The 14,242-nt window shown below is 39.6% G+C and overlaps 2 protein-coding genes across 9 annotated transcripts in view; one reads left to right on the top strand and one right to left on the bottom strand.

The window, feature by feature from the left end:
- Positions 1 to 318: 318 nt before the first annotated feature.
- Positions 319 to 14,242, bottom strand: part of LOC100743303 (E3 ubiquitin-protein ligase MYCBP2) — a 265,639-nt gene continuing 251,715 nt past the window's right edge. Inside the window, exons 31-54 of one of the 8 annotated variants that reach the window (XM_033319618.1) lie at positions 11,003 to 11,225; positions 10,510 to 10,854; positions 10,211 to 10,417; positions 9,898 to 10,103; positions 9,674 to 9,824; positions 9,239 to 9,596; positions 8,986 to 9,166; positions 8,773 to 8,927; positions 8,239 to 8,304; positions 7,770 to 7,859; positions 7,201 to 7,430; positions 5,594 to 7,120; positions 5,342 to 5,513; positions 4,872 to 5,257; positions 4,587 to 4,716; positions 4,105 to 4,511; positions 3,926 to 4,040; positions 3,661 to 3,851; positions 3,171 to 3,599; positions 2,720 to 3,088; positions 2,425 to 2,649; positions 1,555 to 2,327; positions 1,077 to 1,447; positions 319 to 909 (exon numbers count right to left, since the gene is read on the bottom strand). In XM_033319618.1, the coding sequence (XP_033175509.1) occupies positions 794 to 909; positions 1,077 to 1,447; positions 1,555 to 2,327; positions 2,425 to 2,649; positions 2,720 to 3,088; positions 3,171 to 3,599; positions 3,661 to 3,851; positions 3,926 to 4,040; positions 4,105 to 4,511; positions 4,587 to 4,716; positions 4,872 to 5,257; positions 5,342 to 5,513; positions 5,594 to 7,120; positions 7,201 to 7,430; positions 7,770 to 7,859; positions 8,239 to 8,304; positions 8,773 to 8,927; positions 8,986 to 9,166; positions 9,239 to 9,596; positions 9,674 to 9,824; positions 9,898 to 10,103; positions 10,211 to 10,417; positions 10,510 to 10,854; positions 11,003 to 11,225 (7,423 nt within the window). In that variant the 3' untranslated portion in view covers positions 319 to 793. Of the gene's footprint in view, positions 910 to 1,076; positions 1,448 to 1,554; positions 2,328 to 2,424; positions 2,650 to 2,719; positions 3,089 to 3,170; positions 3,600 to 3,660; positions 3,852 to 3,925; positions 4,041 to 4,104; positions 4,512 to 4,586; positions 4,717 to 4,871; positions 5,258 to 5,341; positions 5,514 to 5,593; positions 7,121 to 7,200; positions 7,431 to 7,769; positions 7,860 to 8,238; positions 8,305 to 8,721; positions 8,928 to 8,985; positions 9,167 to 9,238; positions 9,597 to 9,673; positions 9,825 to 9,897; positions 10,104 to 10,210; positions 10,418 to 10,509; positions 10,855 to 11,002; positions 11,226 to 14,242 lie in introns of all 8 variants that reach the window. The other 7 variants (XM_012382821.3, XM_012382822.3, XM_012382823.3 and 4 more) reach the window with 7 other exon arrangements.
- The window catches only part of LOC100743661, a 37,971-nt gene continuing 26,176 nt past the window's right edge, over positions 2,448 to 14,242 (top strand). Inside the window, exon 1 of the mRNA XM_012382833.2 lies at positions 2,448 to 2,581. The gene's annotated coding sequence lies outside the window, so the exon portion shown is untranslated. The remainder of the gene's footprint in view (positions 2,582 to 14,242) is intronic.

The following is a 14,242-nucleotide window of genomic DNA, read 5'->3' as shown; positions in this document are numbered from 1 at the left end:
AGTACATACAATTAGTTCATTCCGTATATCACGGATAATAATTATTCATTCAAATTTCAATTTTTTTTTATTTAATTTATGTATTCTTCACAATTGAATTCTCATTTTTAAATAACACACTTCTTTCACATACATAATTTACCTACATACATAATTCATTAGGATCATTGCAGATAATAATTAAATATTTCTTAGGTGGCGTAGAGAATTATATTAGGTATTTATATATATATATATTATTTTAAACACTTATAGCTAGAATACTTTACCAAAAAATCACTACACTTTGTATGACTTATGCACGTGTGCAAGTTTTCCTTTTTTTTTTATTAGCTTTGCATGGAAGTTTAATATACGCACAAATTTTCTTCCGCGTCTATGCGTTTCAGTAATTTCTATCTCAATATTTACCAATAAAAACGACTTACGTAATACTTAACAAATATAGTTTCACGCGTCACCAGATCCTCACTTACAATTGTAGCTAAATTCAGTTTTGTCTGTTTGATTCCTCTTGCATCATTATATTGCATCAATTCCACTTTTGCGGTCATTATAAGAATTCTTAAAAATCAATATACACATAGCACTTCGATACACATATTCATAATTATGAGGATGGTTATATCGAACTATATATCCGTTTAGTCATATTAATATATACTGCATCGATAAGACTCAACAAAGTTTTAAGAATCACTCTTATCGTGCCGAATGTAGCTCGTATAAGAGCTATGTCCTGTATCAAATATGTTAATAGATAGATTTTGCAGATCATAGATTTTGAAGATTTTTAGAAAGTATGCGCGTTGCGGCAAATGCCACAGCCGAGAGCAAATTCTTCTCCAGTCGGTGGATGTTTTACGTGTAATGGACATTCGTCCCCTTCGAGTTGTTTTGCTTTAGGTCCTAATAATAAAAATTGGAAAATATCTATATATGACATAAATTATATAATAACATTATATATAATAAATTTATATTTTATATCCTTTTCTATTAATAATTTGTATAGTGTAATTTCAAAAACATATCACAGATAAAATTAAGGGGTAAAATTAGAAGCAGAAATCTACCTGCAGGGCACGAAGGCAAACTGTTCTTTGGAATGGTGGTGACTCGTTGGAAGTCGTCGTGACAGGGGTTACAGAAGTGTGTAGTTCCAAAGCAAAAGAAGACTGCCACCGAGCAACAATAACGACACTTATACTCTAGGAAGTCTGCTCCGTGCTTCGGACACATCTGAGCCCTTGCCACGTCGCTGCAACCTCCACACACTAATTCTGTGGGATCGAACGTTTCTCCGCCTACTTGTGCATCGCATCGTGCTTCACCACCGTAATAGGCCTTCTGACATTTATAACAGACATAATATGCATAGCGTTCCATTGCGTATGCAGCAGAATCTTGGTGATATTTTCCACCTGGTCCAAATGTTGCTTCGGTCCTGTAACAATTAATAATCGTGTAGACATGTAATCCCATATACGTTTTAATATTCAAGTATAATATTCTTCTAATATTATCTAATATTCAGTATAAACTTGTACATACTTATGCAACCCTTCGTATTCTAATCGCATTAAGGCCTTTCTTCTGACATCTTCATAAAGTTCTTTTATACTGGCCAACTGATCCGCCAAAGTAGGATGTTCCATCGGAACTTTACAAATTGGACAAAGAGAGAATCCGAAAGTTATCCTAGGCCCCACCCACCTCTTCATTAAAACATGCCTACAGCAATGCAAATGGAATACGTGCCCACATTGTAACTGAATCGCAGGCGCTGCAGATAAAGCTTCGGTAAAGCAAATCATACACATGTCGTCAGCATCTTGTTTCAGATCACTGCCTGGTAGGCATCTGTGTAGACAAGGTAGACAAATATTCTCGTTTCGAACACCTCCACAAATATGTCCACACACGTGTACTTTGCTGCACGCATTTTTACCGTGCTCTTGACAGTCATGATCTGCACAAATATTCCCTACCGCTAGCAATCCTGTATTACCAGTAGTACCACAAAATCTGCACATTCCAGATGTAGCTCCAACAGGTTTCCTTGGTGAACCATCACGAAACTCTATCAATGCTTTTAACGTTCTACTGTCGGCTAGAGCTAAAATCCAAAATAATTTTGTTCGACCACAGCCCTCGTGAAGGTCTACCCGTATCGCTTCTTCTTCTTCTTTGCAAACTTGTCTTATATGCATTCGTGTTCTCCTATGTAAATGCAAAATTTTATCACACTCTGCACATAAGTTTCCGCAAACGTTGCATTGGATAATTGCTGTTGTTTCACCATCGTCGTGATTATTACATTTTGGCTAAATAAAAAACATATAAAAAATTTTTTTAATTGGTTATATCAAGATATATGCATATGTATAATGAACCTCTTAAAAATTAGTTTAATATTCTCACTCTAGGCGGTGGTGGTTGTCCTTCGGTACCGCTCCATTGACCAGAAGATAATCTTTCAACATGATCAGAATCCAACACACACAAAGAAGAAAGGGCGAGCCACAAAGTTGGAGTTTTGAGACATTCTGCCGGGTCACGACTTTTTTCATCCAATCTGGTGAGATTTAGTATATTTTCTGCTATCGCTGCTTTAGTTACAGATGCCCAAGCTTCTGATAATTTTCCCTGCAAAAATATATATAATATAATTAATAAAGTATAAATATCTCACAATTTTTAATCAATTAATACATACCGACGCCATATCTTTCAAAAGTTGAATAATCACTTCTGCTAATTTTCGAGTCATACACCCTCTTAACCACCATCTTGCTCCAACATAACTTTTGGGATGAATACTAGTAGCTAATGAAGCAGTTTGCAAAGCTTTTCCATTTTCTTTCCCTTTTACTTTAACTTGAACAGTCAGTGCTTTAGCAATGCAACTTAAAAAAACATCGAGAATTCCTGGGGAATGTTCATCAAATTCAGTAGTTTGCGGTAAATCATTATTCGCCGCGGATACAATACTAAAATCTGTGGGTGGCAATCGTTTGACACTGATAACATTAGCTAATGTTTCTGGCTTAATTTTTGGTAAAATTCTCTTCAACAAAGATGTTACCTAAATGATTAAAAATATAATATTAAAAATCAGAATTTAAATATAAATATAGATAGGAACCTAGAAAGAGTAAAGTACATACTTGGCGTTGTACTCTTGCTGACCCAGTATGTAACAAACTCAACAAATCTTTCAACAATCCATACTGGTGTGACAGATAATACTGTCCTACGGAACTACCACTTAAAGCTAGTACCATAGATAACATTTCAAAGCAATATGTATCCGCTGCCTTAGGCAAATCACTGTTATCACTCAACAAACTATTAGCAGGGGTTGCAGAACATAATAGCGCCTCCCATTCTTCTCTCAGACGAAGAGTCTCTTTTTGAATAGCTTGAACAATATGTGTACAGACTTGTTTTTGTAAGTGCGTCAAATTATTTCTGCTGAACAAAATTCCAACCATGTGCTCGCGAAGATCGTTGCTATCTTGCAAGTCATCGCTAGTACATTCCGTATTATCTATTTGCTGTTGTGGTTGTTCACCTTGTATAAGCTTGCCAAATACCTGACAAATGAAACATATTAAAAATACATGTTATACCAAGAATAGTGTATAATTAACGTACTTGAGAAGTAATTAAGCGGAACACTTTTAACGTTTCTGCTTCACAATTCCTTTGTTGAATCGTTTGTGTATTCAACTGTTTTCCAATTTTCAAAGATTCCCCTTCAATTTCGCCTAGGATTCGTATTTGCCGTACTCGCAAGGAATTATCAGGACCCTTCAGTTTAAGACCAATGATAACGTGACGTGGGTCTGCAAGAAATACGACAATAATATTCACAGTAAAAGATTCATATGGTAATTAAAAATACATAATATGATGTTACCAATAACTGGACAATTAATCCAACCGGCAGATCGGCTTTCAATTTCTTCAGTTCTCAATTTAATCATTTCATCTACATTATTACCTGACTGAAATGTAATACTAGAAACTTTGTGCTGTAACATAAGTATAATGAATATGAAGACATAGTGAGAAAGTTAAAGTTCATCATTAACTTACCGTTAAGTCACGACAATTATCAATATGTATGTACACCATTCGAGGGAGAGAATGAGCACCACAAATGATGGTAATCGTCTTAGTTTTGTTTCGATCTTCATCACCAGATTCCCAGAAAGTTTCTGTCGAATTATCAGTCAAGCTACCGATCATAGCTTGTCTACTCGAGGCTTTTATTTCCACACCACACGTTAAATCTTTCAAAACTTCCACGCAGCTATTAACTTGTTGAGAATGAATCGATTGATGGCTTTCATGCATGCTCACTGTAATATCTTCTTCTTCCTCGGATCTCGAAAGTATTTTACTAATGTTATTAAAAACGTGACTTCTATGAAGAAACATGTGATCCGCGGGTGAGAATTTAATGCCCCAACATCGAATAGCAGCTTGTTGTAAAGGAGAACCTAAAAATGAATCCATTAAAATTTTCTATCTTTTATAGAGAACAGCAAATTCTATAGATAATATAGAAGACATACCAGGTGGTGGTAAAAGCATCAAGTCAGCTATAGTTTGCAACAAAGTATGAAATACGGTTGGTAATGGATTAACAGATTCACCTGCTATGACAAGATCGCTTAGAGGGTGTTCACATACTCCGACCATTTCCTAAAAAATGGCTAGAAGTTTATTTATGCTTGTGAAAGAAGTTAGCGAATTAAGCTCACAATGAGTTTGGTAGTTTCTCGAAAGTTCCAGTATACGGAATAGAAACTACGAAAATGTTATAATATAGAGTTTAATTATTGCGTTGGTACGCTTACATGGTCATCCTTTTTATCGGTTTTGTTATCTTCATCGTTCGCATCTGGAATGTCAGACGGTACTGTGGGTCTCAGAGACGCAACAAACCACCATAATAAATCATGGAGGCAAATAGGCTGTGTTACACTCCTTAGTAGCCAGTTTAATGCTTGCATCGCATAAACTCTGCAAGCAGCATGTCTTAGCGCTTGCTTCATTGCATATTGTAGATGTTGTAAATTGTGTTGTTGTAGGACAAACAGCATCACCGGTCTCATGAGGATTTCTATTTTATCATTACTCGTGACTTCTTCTTCACTCGACGAGACAATTGCCGATTGATTCATCGATGGTACTAACTTTTGTAGCGCGGCAGAAGGATAGCATAGAAGAGATGACCCGGCGTCTACAACAAAAAAAGGAAATATTTTTACTATTGCTAATTTAAAATTAAACTCTAACCGTGATTAGCATTCGACTGTTCACATACCAGTATTCATTTCACTACTACTATTGTTTCGTTTTCGCATCACGACTACTCTACCATCGTTCGAATTTCTGCTCCAAGGGGCACCGGTGGACATCGACACAGACCGGTGGAATGCTCCACGACCTTTACCACCTTCACTGTCGCTGTCACTCAAAGGGCATTCCGACAAAGGCTATACAATAATATATAAATACAGTCAAGAGTTAACAAGTCCTCAAACAAAGTTGGATAAAAAAATAGAAAATTTCTTACCCTTCCGTCCGTAGTATTAGCCATGACATTGCTCCCATCATACGCTGTTTGGTGTCCATTTTGGCGTCTTAAAGTCTCCTCGTAATATTTCTCATCGTGACTCTGCGAATGATGAAGCCCTAAAGCTTGCAAACACTGAAACGGTCCAGTCGGTGGGAATGGTCCAGCTGCTTCTGGAGGGCTGTAATTTTCTGCCACAGACGACAATGTCTGGGAAGGCCGTCTCTCCTGTTTTGGAATATTTAATCCGGACGCGCTAGCCAAGTCTAAGAGAAACATAGCATTGTTCTTCATGATTATATGTGTCTCAGTTGCACTAGGGCTATTAATTGGCGATACGATCTTGATAGAACCACTTTTTTTCTTCGTCATTCCAGTCAAAAACTTTTTTGCGAGCTTAAGTTTTCGGGCTCGTAGATATTTATCGCGACACGTATCACAGATGAGATACCACGAACTTCCACCAATTCCACCTTCACCACAATTCCCCGCCCAACCGATGCAGTAGTTCCCTCCGCTGTTGTAGCCTTTTCCTCCTGCGTGCCATCCGCAACCGGGATGCATCATCTTCATGTGATACGTCACAGGATGAGGAAACATCAGACCACATAATTCGCACATTGTTTCTCGTTCTATTCCTCCTAATATTTCAGGTCCATTTCCTCTGCCAACTGGTTTCCATTCTTTCTTCTTTCTACTGCTTTTCTTTTCACGTTCCTTGACTTTATCTTCCCGTGGTCGCTTTTCTGGTCGTTTCCCCAGTTTCATTGTTTGCATCTGTGATATCGGACTTGGCAATACCGAGCGTTGTTCTATTGTCTGAAGGCAATTGGTACTAAGTTCCTCCCACAAGAACACAAGGCTCTTCAGTGCCGGTGGTAATACCGTGACCGTTTGCAATTCTGGCAAAGAATCCAACTTTCCACTTTCTTGTACTTCTTCTTTAATGACTGTCTTCTGCTTCTTTCTATTTCTATTTGCATTAGCATTCGCGGCAGACCGTGTTAAAGCTTCTACAGTGCTCGGTTGTATATACAAGTAGTTTCCAGCGTTGATCACTTCGACGGAATGTCTTTGTCTGGCTTTCTGTTCCTGCTTCTGTTTATCCGTCGATTGTATCACTGTTTGCCTGGTCACAACAAGTGCGCCCTGCTTCGGTAAACTAGGATGAAACTTAAGAAAACTGGCGCAAGCCATTGCATCGTGCACGATTCCTTCGTGCCAGAGGAACGCTGCAAATACCGCTCTCAAACATTCGGCCACGGATGGACTGATGGCATCTTTCACCTTATCTTTACTTAAATTCAATGGTCTACTCGTGTTTGTACTTTGTTGAATATTAGTTGGAGACATGGTACGTTTCGTTCTGCTTTTCACTACTTTAGTGTGATCTCTTCTGACTAACTTCACTCCTTCTTTTGGTCCAGTAGCACCTATACTAAAGTGACCTTTCATAGCTGTAGTCGCGCTCTCAGGACTCGTTTGCGTTTGCGCTTGGGAAACTTTCTTTGGACTTACTTGAGAGTCCTTGAACAAAAACAAACATCCATAATCTTTATCGTACCGTGGTCTTTATATGGATAGTAAACATATGTTTGTTTACTTACTCCGCCTTCTTGTTTTGGAGTATCAGGTGGACTGGCTATACTACCCTCGGATCTCATGTGTAAAGAACTACAACTCGGGCTTGGGGAGAGGTCGCGAGTATTGGCAGTTGTGCTAACAGCACTTGGAGATTGCGAAGGATCCCTTGTTAAACTACTGACCAAGGCACTTGTGTCGCTTTGTGTTGATCCCCGTCGCTGTGACGTTATACTGTCTATCAGCCCACCAGAAACTTTAAAAAAAAAGACGAAGTCTTCGTAGACGAGAATTTTAGCTTTTTCAAAAATGTAAAAGTAATAAGTTTTTCCTCTAGCAAGGATATCGTTATCTCACCTTGCTTTTCAGAAACTATAGACATAACAAAAATATGTAACAGATTTGATATAACATTCGCATAAAACTTCGTGCAATGTAACTTCGTGCGACTTTGTCGTGAAATGAATGAAAGAGCAATGAATTTATCTGAATAATGTATTATATGCGATCATGATTCGAAAAGTAATCGTTTCAATGCGACTAGACTTATGTTAGTGTAAAGTTATAGAGTATTAACGCGTGTTGTTATCCTTACCTAACGGGGAGGGACCGACACTTCGGGGGGAGCCACACAGCACAGGGCTGCTGCTAATACTATCTCCCCCTCCTATCAAACTTCTCCCACCTGACAAGTTTTTTATTAGTTGTAGAATTTATATGTAGCGTGTTATGATTTATTGCTAAACTAGGGTCTCTGTGTATTTTATTAATGTGCATTATTCGATTCTCTATCTTGAAAAGGGGTAAAAGTGTACTTGTACGTGCAACAATTGGTCAGTTTTATCTTATATATTAATCAACATACTGTAATTTGCGTGCATTTAAATCATATAATGTTCGTACATCAATAAAAAGAGAAGTCTACGGTGCTATTATGTATTTCTTTCAATAAAAATATGTAATTGGTGTTCGAAGTAATACATGTACCGAACAACATTAAACACTATACGCTATTGTTAACTGTACAGATTGAGGGTTATGTCGAGTAGGAAAGGAGCGAGTACCTGGTGCATGAGTAGCAGGAGGGAAGAGGCAATTACCAGAACCAACTGGCTGCCGACTGGACCCAGCTAAGAGCAACATTACTATTTTGTTATAACTAATCCGAGATAAAGATCTGTATATATTTATATCCTAAAGTCGTTTGTTCATTGACTAGAATAGTATTAATCGGAGAAAGGTGTGACTTATTCAAACTTAATGGTTTCATCTAATCATCATCCATTTCACGGAATAAAATAAAAAATATCTGTGAGACGATATACATAATCTTACAAGTAGCAGTTTCGGGTCTCTCAGCTTCTGAAATGTTTCCCTCCTCAGACCAGTTACGATGCCAAAAGTGTGAAGTAAGACACACGCATGAATGTATGAGATTAACAATGATATTATCAGTTAAAAAAAAGAAAAGAATAGTAGATGTAAACTGATAATATATTTGTCGTATAGCAGAGATTCGTTTTGTCTTGTAAATAGTGTATACGTACCAGGTATTGGAACCGGGCTAGAGGACGGGCTGTGAAATCTTGGTGACCCACCTTGGGGATTCTTTGGCGACGAACTTCTTGATAATCTCCTCGGTGTCTCCGGTGGCGTAGGTCCATTACCGTTGGCTCTACTTTCTCCAATAGCTTTCACCAGTTCCTTCACGGATACTCCGACGAATTCAGAGAAGTCTCTACAAATGCCAAAACTATATAACGAAACTAATCTAACTGCGCGTGCCTGGTCTTTCGTTTGGTTTAACTCACCTGCCAGGTGAGCTTCTTTTCTCCCCGTGACATTTGTCATCGCCTCTCAACCACTTTTGTAGGACGCTCAACTTCCCACCGCCCCCTTCTCTCTCCCTCTCTTTCACCACCCTTTCCTTAGAGTGTGGCTTGGAGAACTTTGACGAAACATCCGTTTTCTCTGGGGTAAATCTGTCACCTCCTAAGGTGTACAATGAAAAATAGATAATATAATACATTACGTACGATGAAGCGCATTGCCTTTACGCAATACCTGGTGAATCGTGTTGATTGTATGGACCAAAAACGAATGGATTTGTATTACTACCCTCTGCAGAATCTGCTGTACCTGGTGTTGGATTTTGCCCGGTGAAATTGAAGCCCTCATGACTCACAGAAGGCACGCAGAACTCGAAGCCTTTCTGATTGGGCAACTCGGACGGATCTGCTACCACGGGTTTCTTTTCCACTGGGTCGGTTACGAAGTCTTGCACGATCCTCATGTAAGTTATACCATGTTTGCTGACAGCGAGAGACCAGGCTTCACTCTCGGCTACTCGACCTTTCCGAAAGCAATACTTCTGCATCGATTCGTCGTCCATGCGTACCCAAGTACCTTCGCTATTGACAAACTGCAGGAAACATCGTTTAGTCAAATATTTAAGAAATTTTTATTATATTAGCATAACAAAATAATATTAAGACGTACGTATTCTTGAATGGTCACCGTGTTACCAAGAGCTAGCTTTCCTACCGGCATAGCATTTAATCCTGGCTTACTTCTGATGTTATGGCCGGAAGCACCGCACTTTACGACGAGCATATTCCTACCACCGACGAACGATATCGTCTTCCTTTTGCTAAAACGAACAATTACGTTACGAAATCAAGTTGAACAACGATAAACAAATAGATACTCGTTGATTGCCATACTCGTCAACTATTTCGGGTCTTTTCCGTAAAATAGTTTCCTTGATTACTTGATCCAAAATTGATTTAGGCTCTTCGACGGGAAGAAGTAACGTTTTTCCCAAGTGCTGATTGTATTGCAGACACCAAGCTTCCAGATGACTGCTGTTACAATATTCCTTTATCGTCTCCGCGTTCAGTCGTAGCCAAACACCATCGTCGTTATGAATCTACGGAAATAGTATAACAAGCCACAGAGAGATAGAACGTTTTAATAAAGGTCTAAGTATAACCTTCGAGGAAATTGAAACTCCGCGAAGGAAGCAGAATTGCATACTTCGTCTATGAAGGCTATGGTATCATTAACCAAAACGATGCCAATTTGCTCGCTTTGAAGAGACGGATGCGCTCTGATCCTTAAGCCAGCGCTATTCTTTGCCACGAATTTTCTTAATCTACTCGGCTGATGCTGCGGCTTCTTCACGACGTTTTGAGTCGGTGGTTGCATACCCCGAGGAGATTCCTTTACTTCTACTTTGTATTTCTGCAAAAAAAAAAAAAAAAAAATATTACAAAATGATTCACGAACAATTTTATGGAATTCAATACGACAAAATTTAAAGGGATAATATTTACATCTTCCATGTTGTATCCATCAATTGTGATCATAAGAGAATACCATCCTACTGACGACGGTGTCCACGTTGCGCTGTAACTCCCATCGCTATTAGGTCTAACTAGCATGCTTTCGCTTGTTCTTTTTATAGTCGGTGACATAAACCTTAACTCCTCGAAGGAATAGTTTTGATAAGCTTTCATGACTGTAATCGCGTAGAAGCACGTCTTGTTGTTTATCGTGACTTCGTACGGTACATCCAATGGTGGCTGTGGGTGACCACCGAAGGTCATTGGGTCATATTGGGAAACTTGCTCGGAATCTCCTAAATCCTTCTTGTCTATAGGTACTGCCTTTACTTCGACCTAGAAAATTACGAATGGAAGCAATTTCGGTTAGTACTAAATAATACCACGCAATTATACAGTACTAAATAATATCCACGCAGTTATCGAATGCCTCTAAAATTAGAGAAGTAATTTATGGTAGAACAGAGAATAGTTATCGTAATACCTTCAAATTGGATACATGAACAACATCTCCGTACTGGTCTCTGGTGAATATGGTAACTATGGCAGGGCATCCGCACTTCATTTCGTCCTTGGAGTAAAGTGCCTCGCATTTCGAGGGATCTACGAAACTGTCTGGCTGTAACCATCTTGCCAAACGACCTCCGCTGGTGCCAGTCGAGCAAGATACGAAGTCTCGTAGAAAGAGTCGTTCGTTCGAGTGACCACTGCGGGCAAAGAAGATTCTCCAGTTACTTTACTTTATCAGACAAAACTCTACAAAACCTGCTTAACACAGATGAAGCAAGGTAATAAATTAAGAAATTTTCACGGAGAATAATTTTAATATCTGTCATCAGTGCAATTTTTTCTCTGAAAAATTTTAATCTTTCATTTAAAGAAACCTAAAAGTAACTCTATTTTCTCGATTTTTATACATATATGTACTTAAATTCCACGTTATTCAGTTACGCAATCGACATGTCACGAAGTAGAAATCGTGAAAGTCGAAGTCTCACGAGCATTTTCGTAGGTTAAAAAGTAGTCTCGAACGAGGTCACAGTCATCACAGGTAGCCGTCTCGTTAGAACGAGTTTCCAAGTTGCGATGCCCCTAATTGGTGCTCCGTTTCGCGAATCTCGTCTGGGTAGAACACAAGCAGAGGACGATGCTCCTCTGGCAGCCAGACAATCGCTGTTTTCCCCTAGCGAGACATCGTCGGACTCATCCCTAATAAGCCGCAATCACGTCGCAATTCTGTCCACTGTGGATCGCCCGCTGCGACGTGTCCGCTACCTATACGCTATCACTGCTTCTACCGATTTTGTTCTCAACGAGCTACGAGAACTACTTCTTCGAAAGCCTCGTACTCGGTTACTTTCGAACAAGCATGCGGCCAAACCGGTATCCGCCGACAGTCACCGCGGATTTAATCGGAACATGGCTCGGCAAAGAAATTACATTCGCACCGAATAGTATTGTATATCTCCAACTCATTCCCGTGAATCTCTAAATTTTGAACAGAGTTTCTAAAGTATTTGATATTATATGTTTGAACGATCTAATTACGATTTAAAGGCGATTAATTTAAATAGAAATATTTTTCATATGATTTTAGAAACATTGTAGAAACATGAGATTAAATATGACAAATTTTTACAATTTTCGTTTATTAGGTATATTTTTATATATGACGTAAATAACTCGATGGCATTCTTAAAAGTCTTACACATACAACACATATTCTTGCCACGCAACCACATTTTTTGAAGAACCATATCGAAGCCTATGTATGCATGGTTTCAACCAGTCTTTGCTTGCTATCTTAACATAAACATCTACTCAATTCACATTTCACATTTCCACGCTCATTTAAAATTACGTTTCTGCAACATTAAACTACAATTTTTATGGAATTAGAAGAAATGATTACAACTGAAAAAGTGATCTGATCGAGACTCAAAGGCAGAAGACTTCCACGTATCTTTAGAGATATTAAACCCCCATTTCCCAATAGGAATTCTTCAATTGGAATTAGAAAAACGATGCCGTGTATTAAATAATCCCACCTCTGTCACGATGGAATTCGGCAGAGGTAATATTAGAGAAAATTCATCCGTCATAAATGTCGATATGTATTCGCTGACACTCGAATCGTGGAATATCCTTGACGTAGATCTCGTTTTACCGATCCACGACGAGTAATGTGAGACGGAAGAAGATCGATGGAAGGAACGTGAAACGAAATCGAACAGCGAGGAGCCACTGGCATCCAAGAGGATCGTCGGTTGAAATTGGGAGGGCGGCTTTAAGGTCGTCCCGATGTGACGTATGGTCAGCACGTGGTCATTTGGGAAATGGCCACTTCGACTGGCGTCAGGTGCTTCCTGGTTTGAGAAGAGCGTTATGAATGAATGGACGTTTCGCATGTGTGATGCGGACACGACGGGACGCCAACGAGCCCGAAGTTGCACGGACACGCGCAATTTCTCATGGGAAATTAAATGGCCAGGCCTTTTGCTCATAAAGCGAAGAGCTACGATGGCATGGCGCTTTAGGGAAACGCTATCTACCATGAAAAGAGACGTGGCTATGAAGAGACGCTTCCGACCTCGTCTCGTTTTCACGCTGCGCATTTTGCGTTAGGTTTCGAGTTTTCTGCGAACAGGCCAGAGAAAACGCGTAATTCGACTTTCAGTGCTTCCATGGCTCATCTATTTTTCCTCTTTGGCCATTTCTGCACGAATATCACGAGCCTTATGAACGTAGAGAGGCGTTAGATTAGAGGCTCAGTTAAGACTTGAAAATCTCGGAACAAAATGATGTATAAATCTCAAATTGTTTAAAAGTTCTCGATGTCTTTCTTCCTCTAATATTTCTTGATAACCATCATAAACAACGGCCAAGTTGTCCTACTTCAAACCGAGTGGATATAACTGACCTTACGAGCGAAGTTTAGACTAGATTATTGGAACTTGAAAATTTTAAAGTTGACGTAGTAAAGCTTGATACGATAATTTTTAAAATCCTCATTCTACATTTTTATATAACACGAAGTTCATATTTCCTGGTATTGCTAATTTTGTCTTTCTACTTCAAACCGATCAAAATAACACATACAGAAACCACAGAAAGCGTATTCTAACACAGGAGAAAAGGAACAAATGAGGAAAGAGCAGTAAAAAAAATACAACCTGATATCAATCGCTCGTCAACAGGTACAATTGCTCTCCCACGAACATAACTTGCTTGGCAAACCGCACACAAACACGTGTTACGTAAAGCACGGTCACGAGGATCCGTGATTCGCGATAGACAAAGCTGTTTGGCCGTAACTTGGTCAAGGTCAACCCTTGGAAGGCAGAAAGTCCGGTGACCCTGCGACCTGCACGAAAACCGGTGTCCCGATCCTACGAGCGAGCCAAGCCCTTCTCTCTTCGTCACGTCCCGAACAGGAGGAACCTCGTCGAACCGGCGTCGAACAGTGCGCCCCTCCGGCCACTCGAACACGCTTCGTAGCCTGGCTTTTATCTTTTCAAAGACCGAAGAGGGAGAGTAACGCAAGAGAGCGAACCAAGGCAAGGAATACGGTTCTTGGTGGGGAGGAGACACTGATCGTGCATGCCACCGACCACAGTTTGAAAGCAACCTCCGTCATGATCGCGTCAGCTGGCTTCTAGTTGCCCCACCTCATCGGAAACAAGCCGTCCGCGCGCGTGTTTGGATTAGCTCGCGGCGGGTATCC

The sequence above is a fragment of the Bombus impatiens genome, unplaced genomic scaffold (assembly GCF_000188095.3).
Source record: "Bombus impatiens unplaced genomic scaffold, BIMP_2.2 scf_0197, whole genome shotgun sequence".
Classification (NCBI taxonomy): Eukaryota; Metazoa; Arthropoda; class Insecta; order Hymenoptera; family Apidae; genus Bombus; species Bombus impatiens.
Note: the sequence above shows the minus strand (reverse complement) of the source record. Positions and strands in the feature narration are given on the sequence as shown.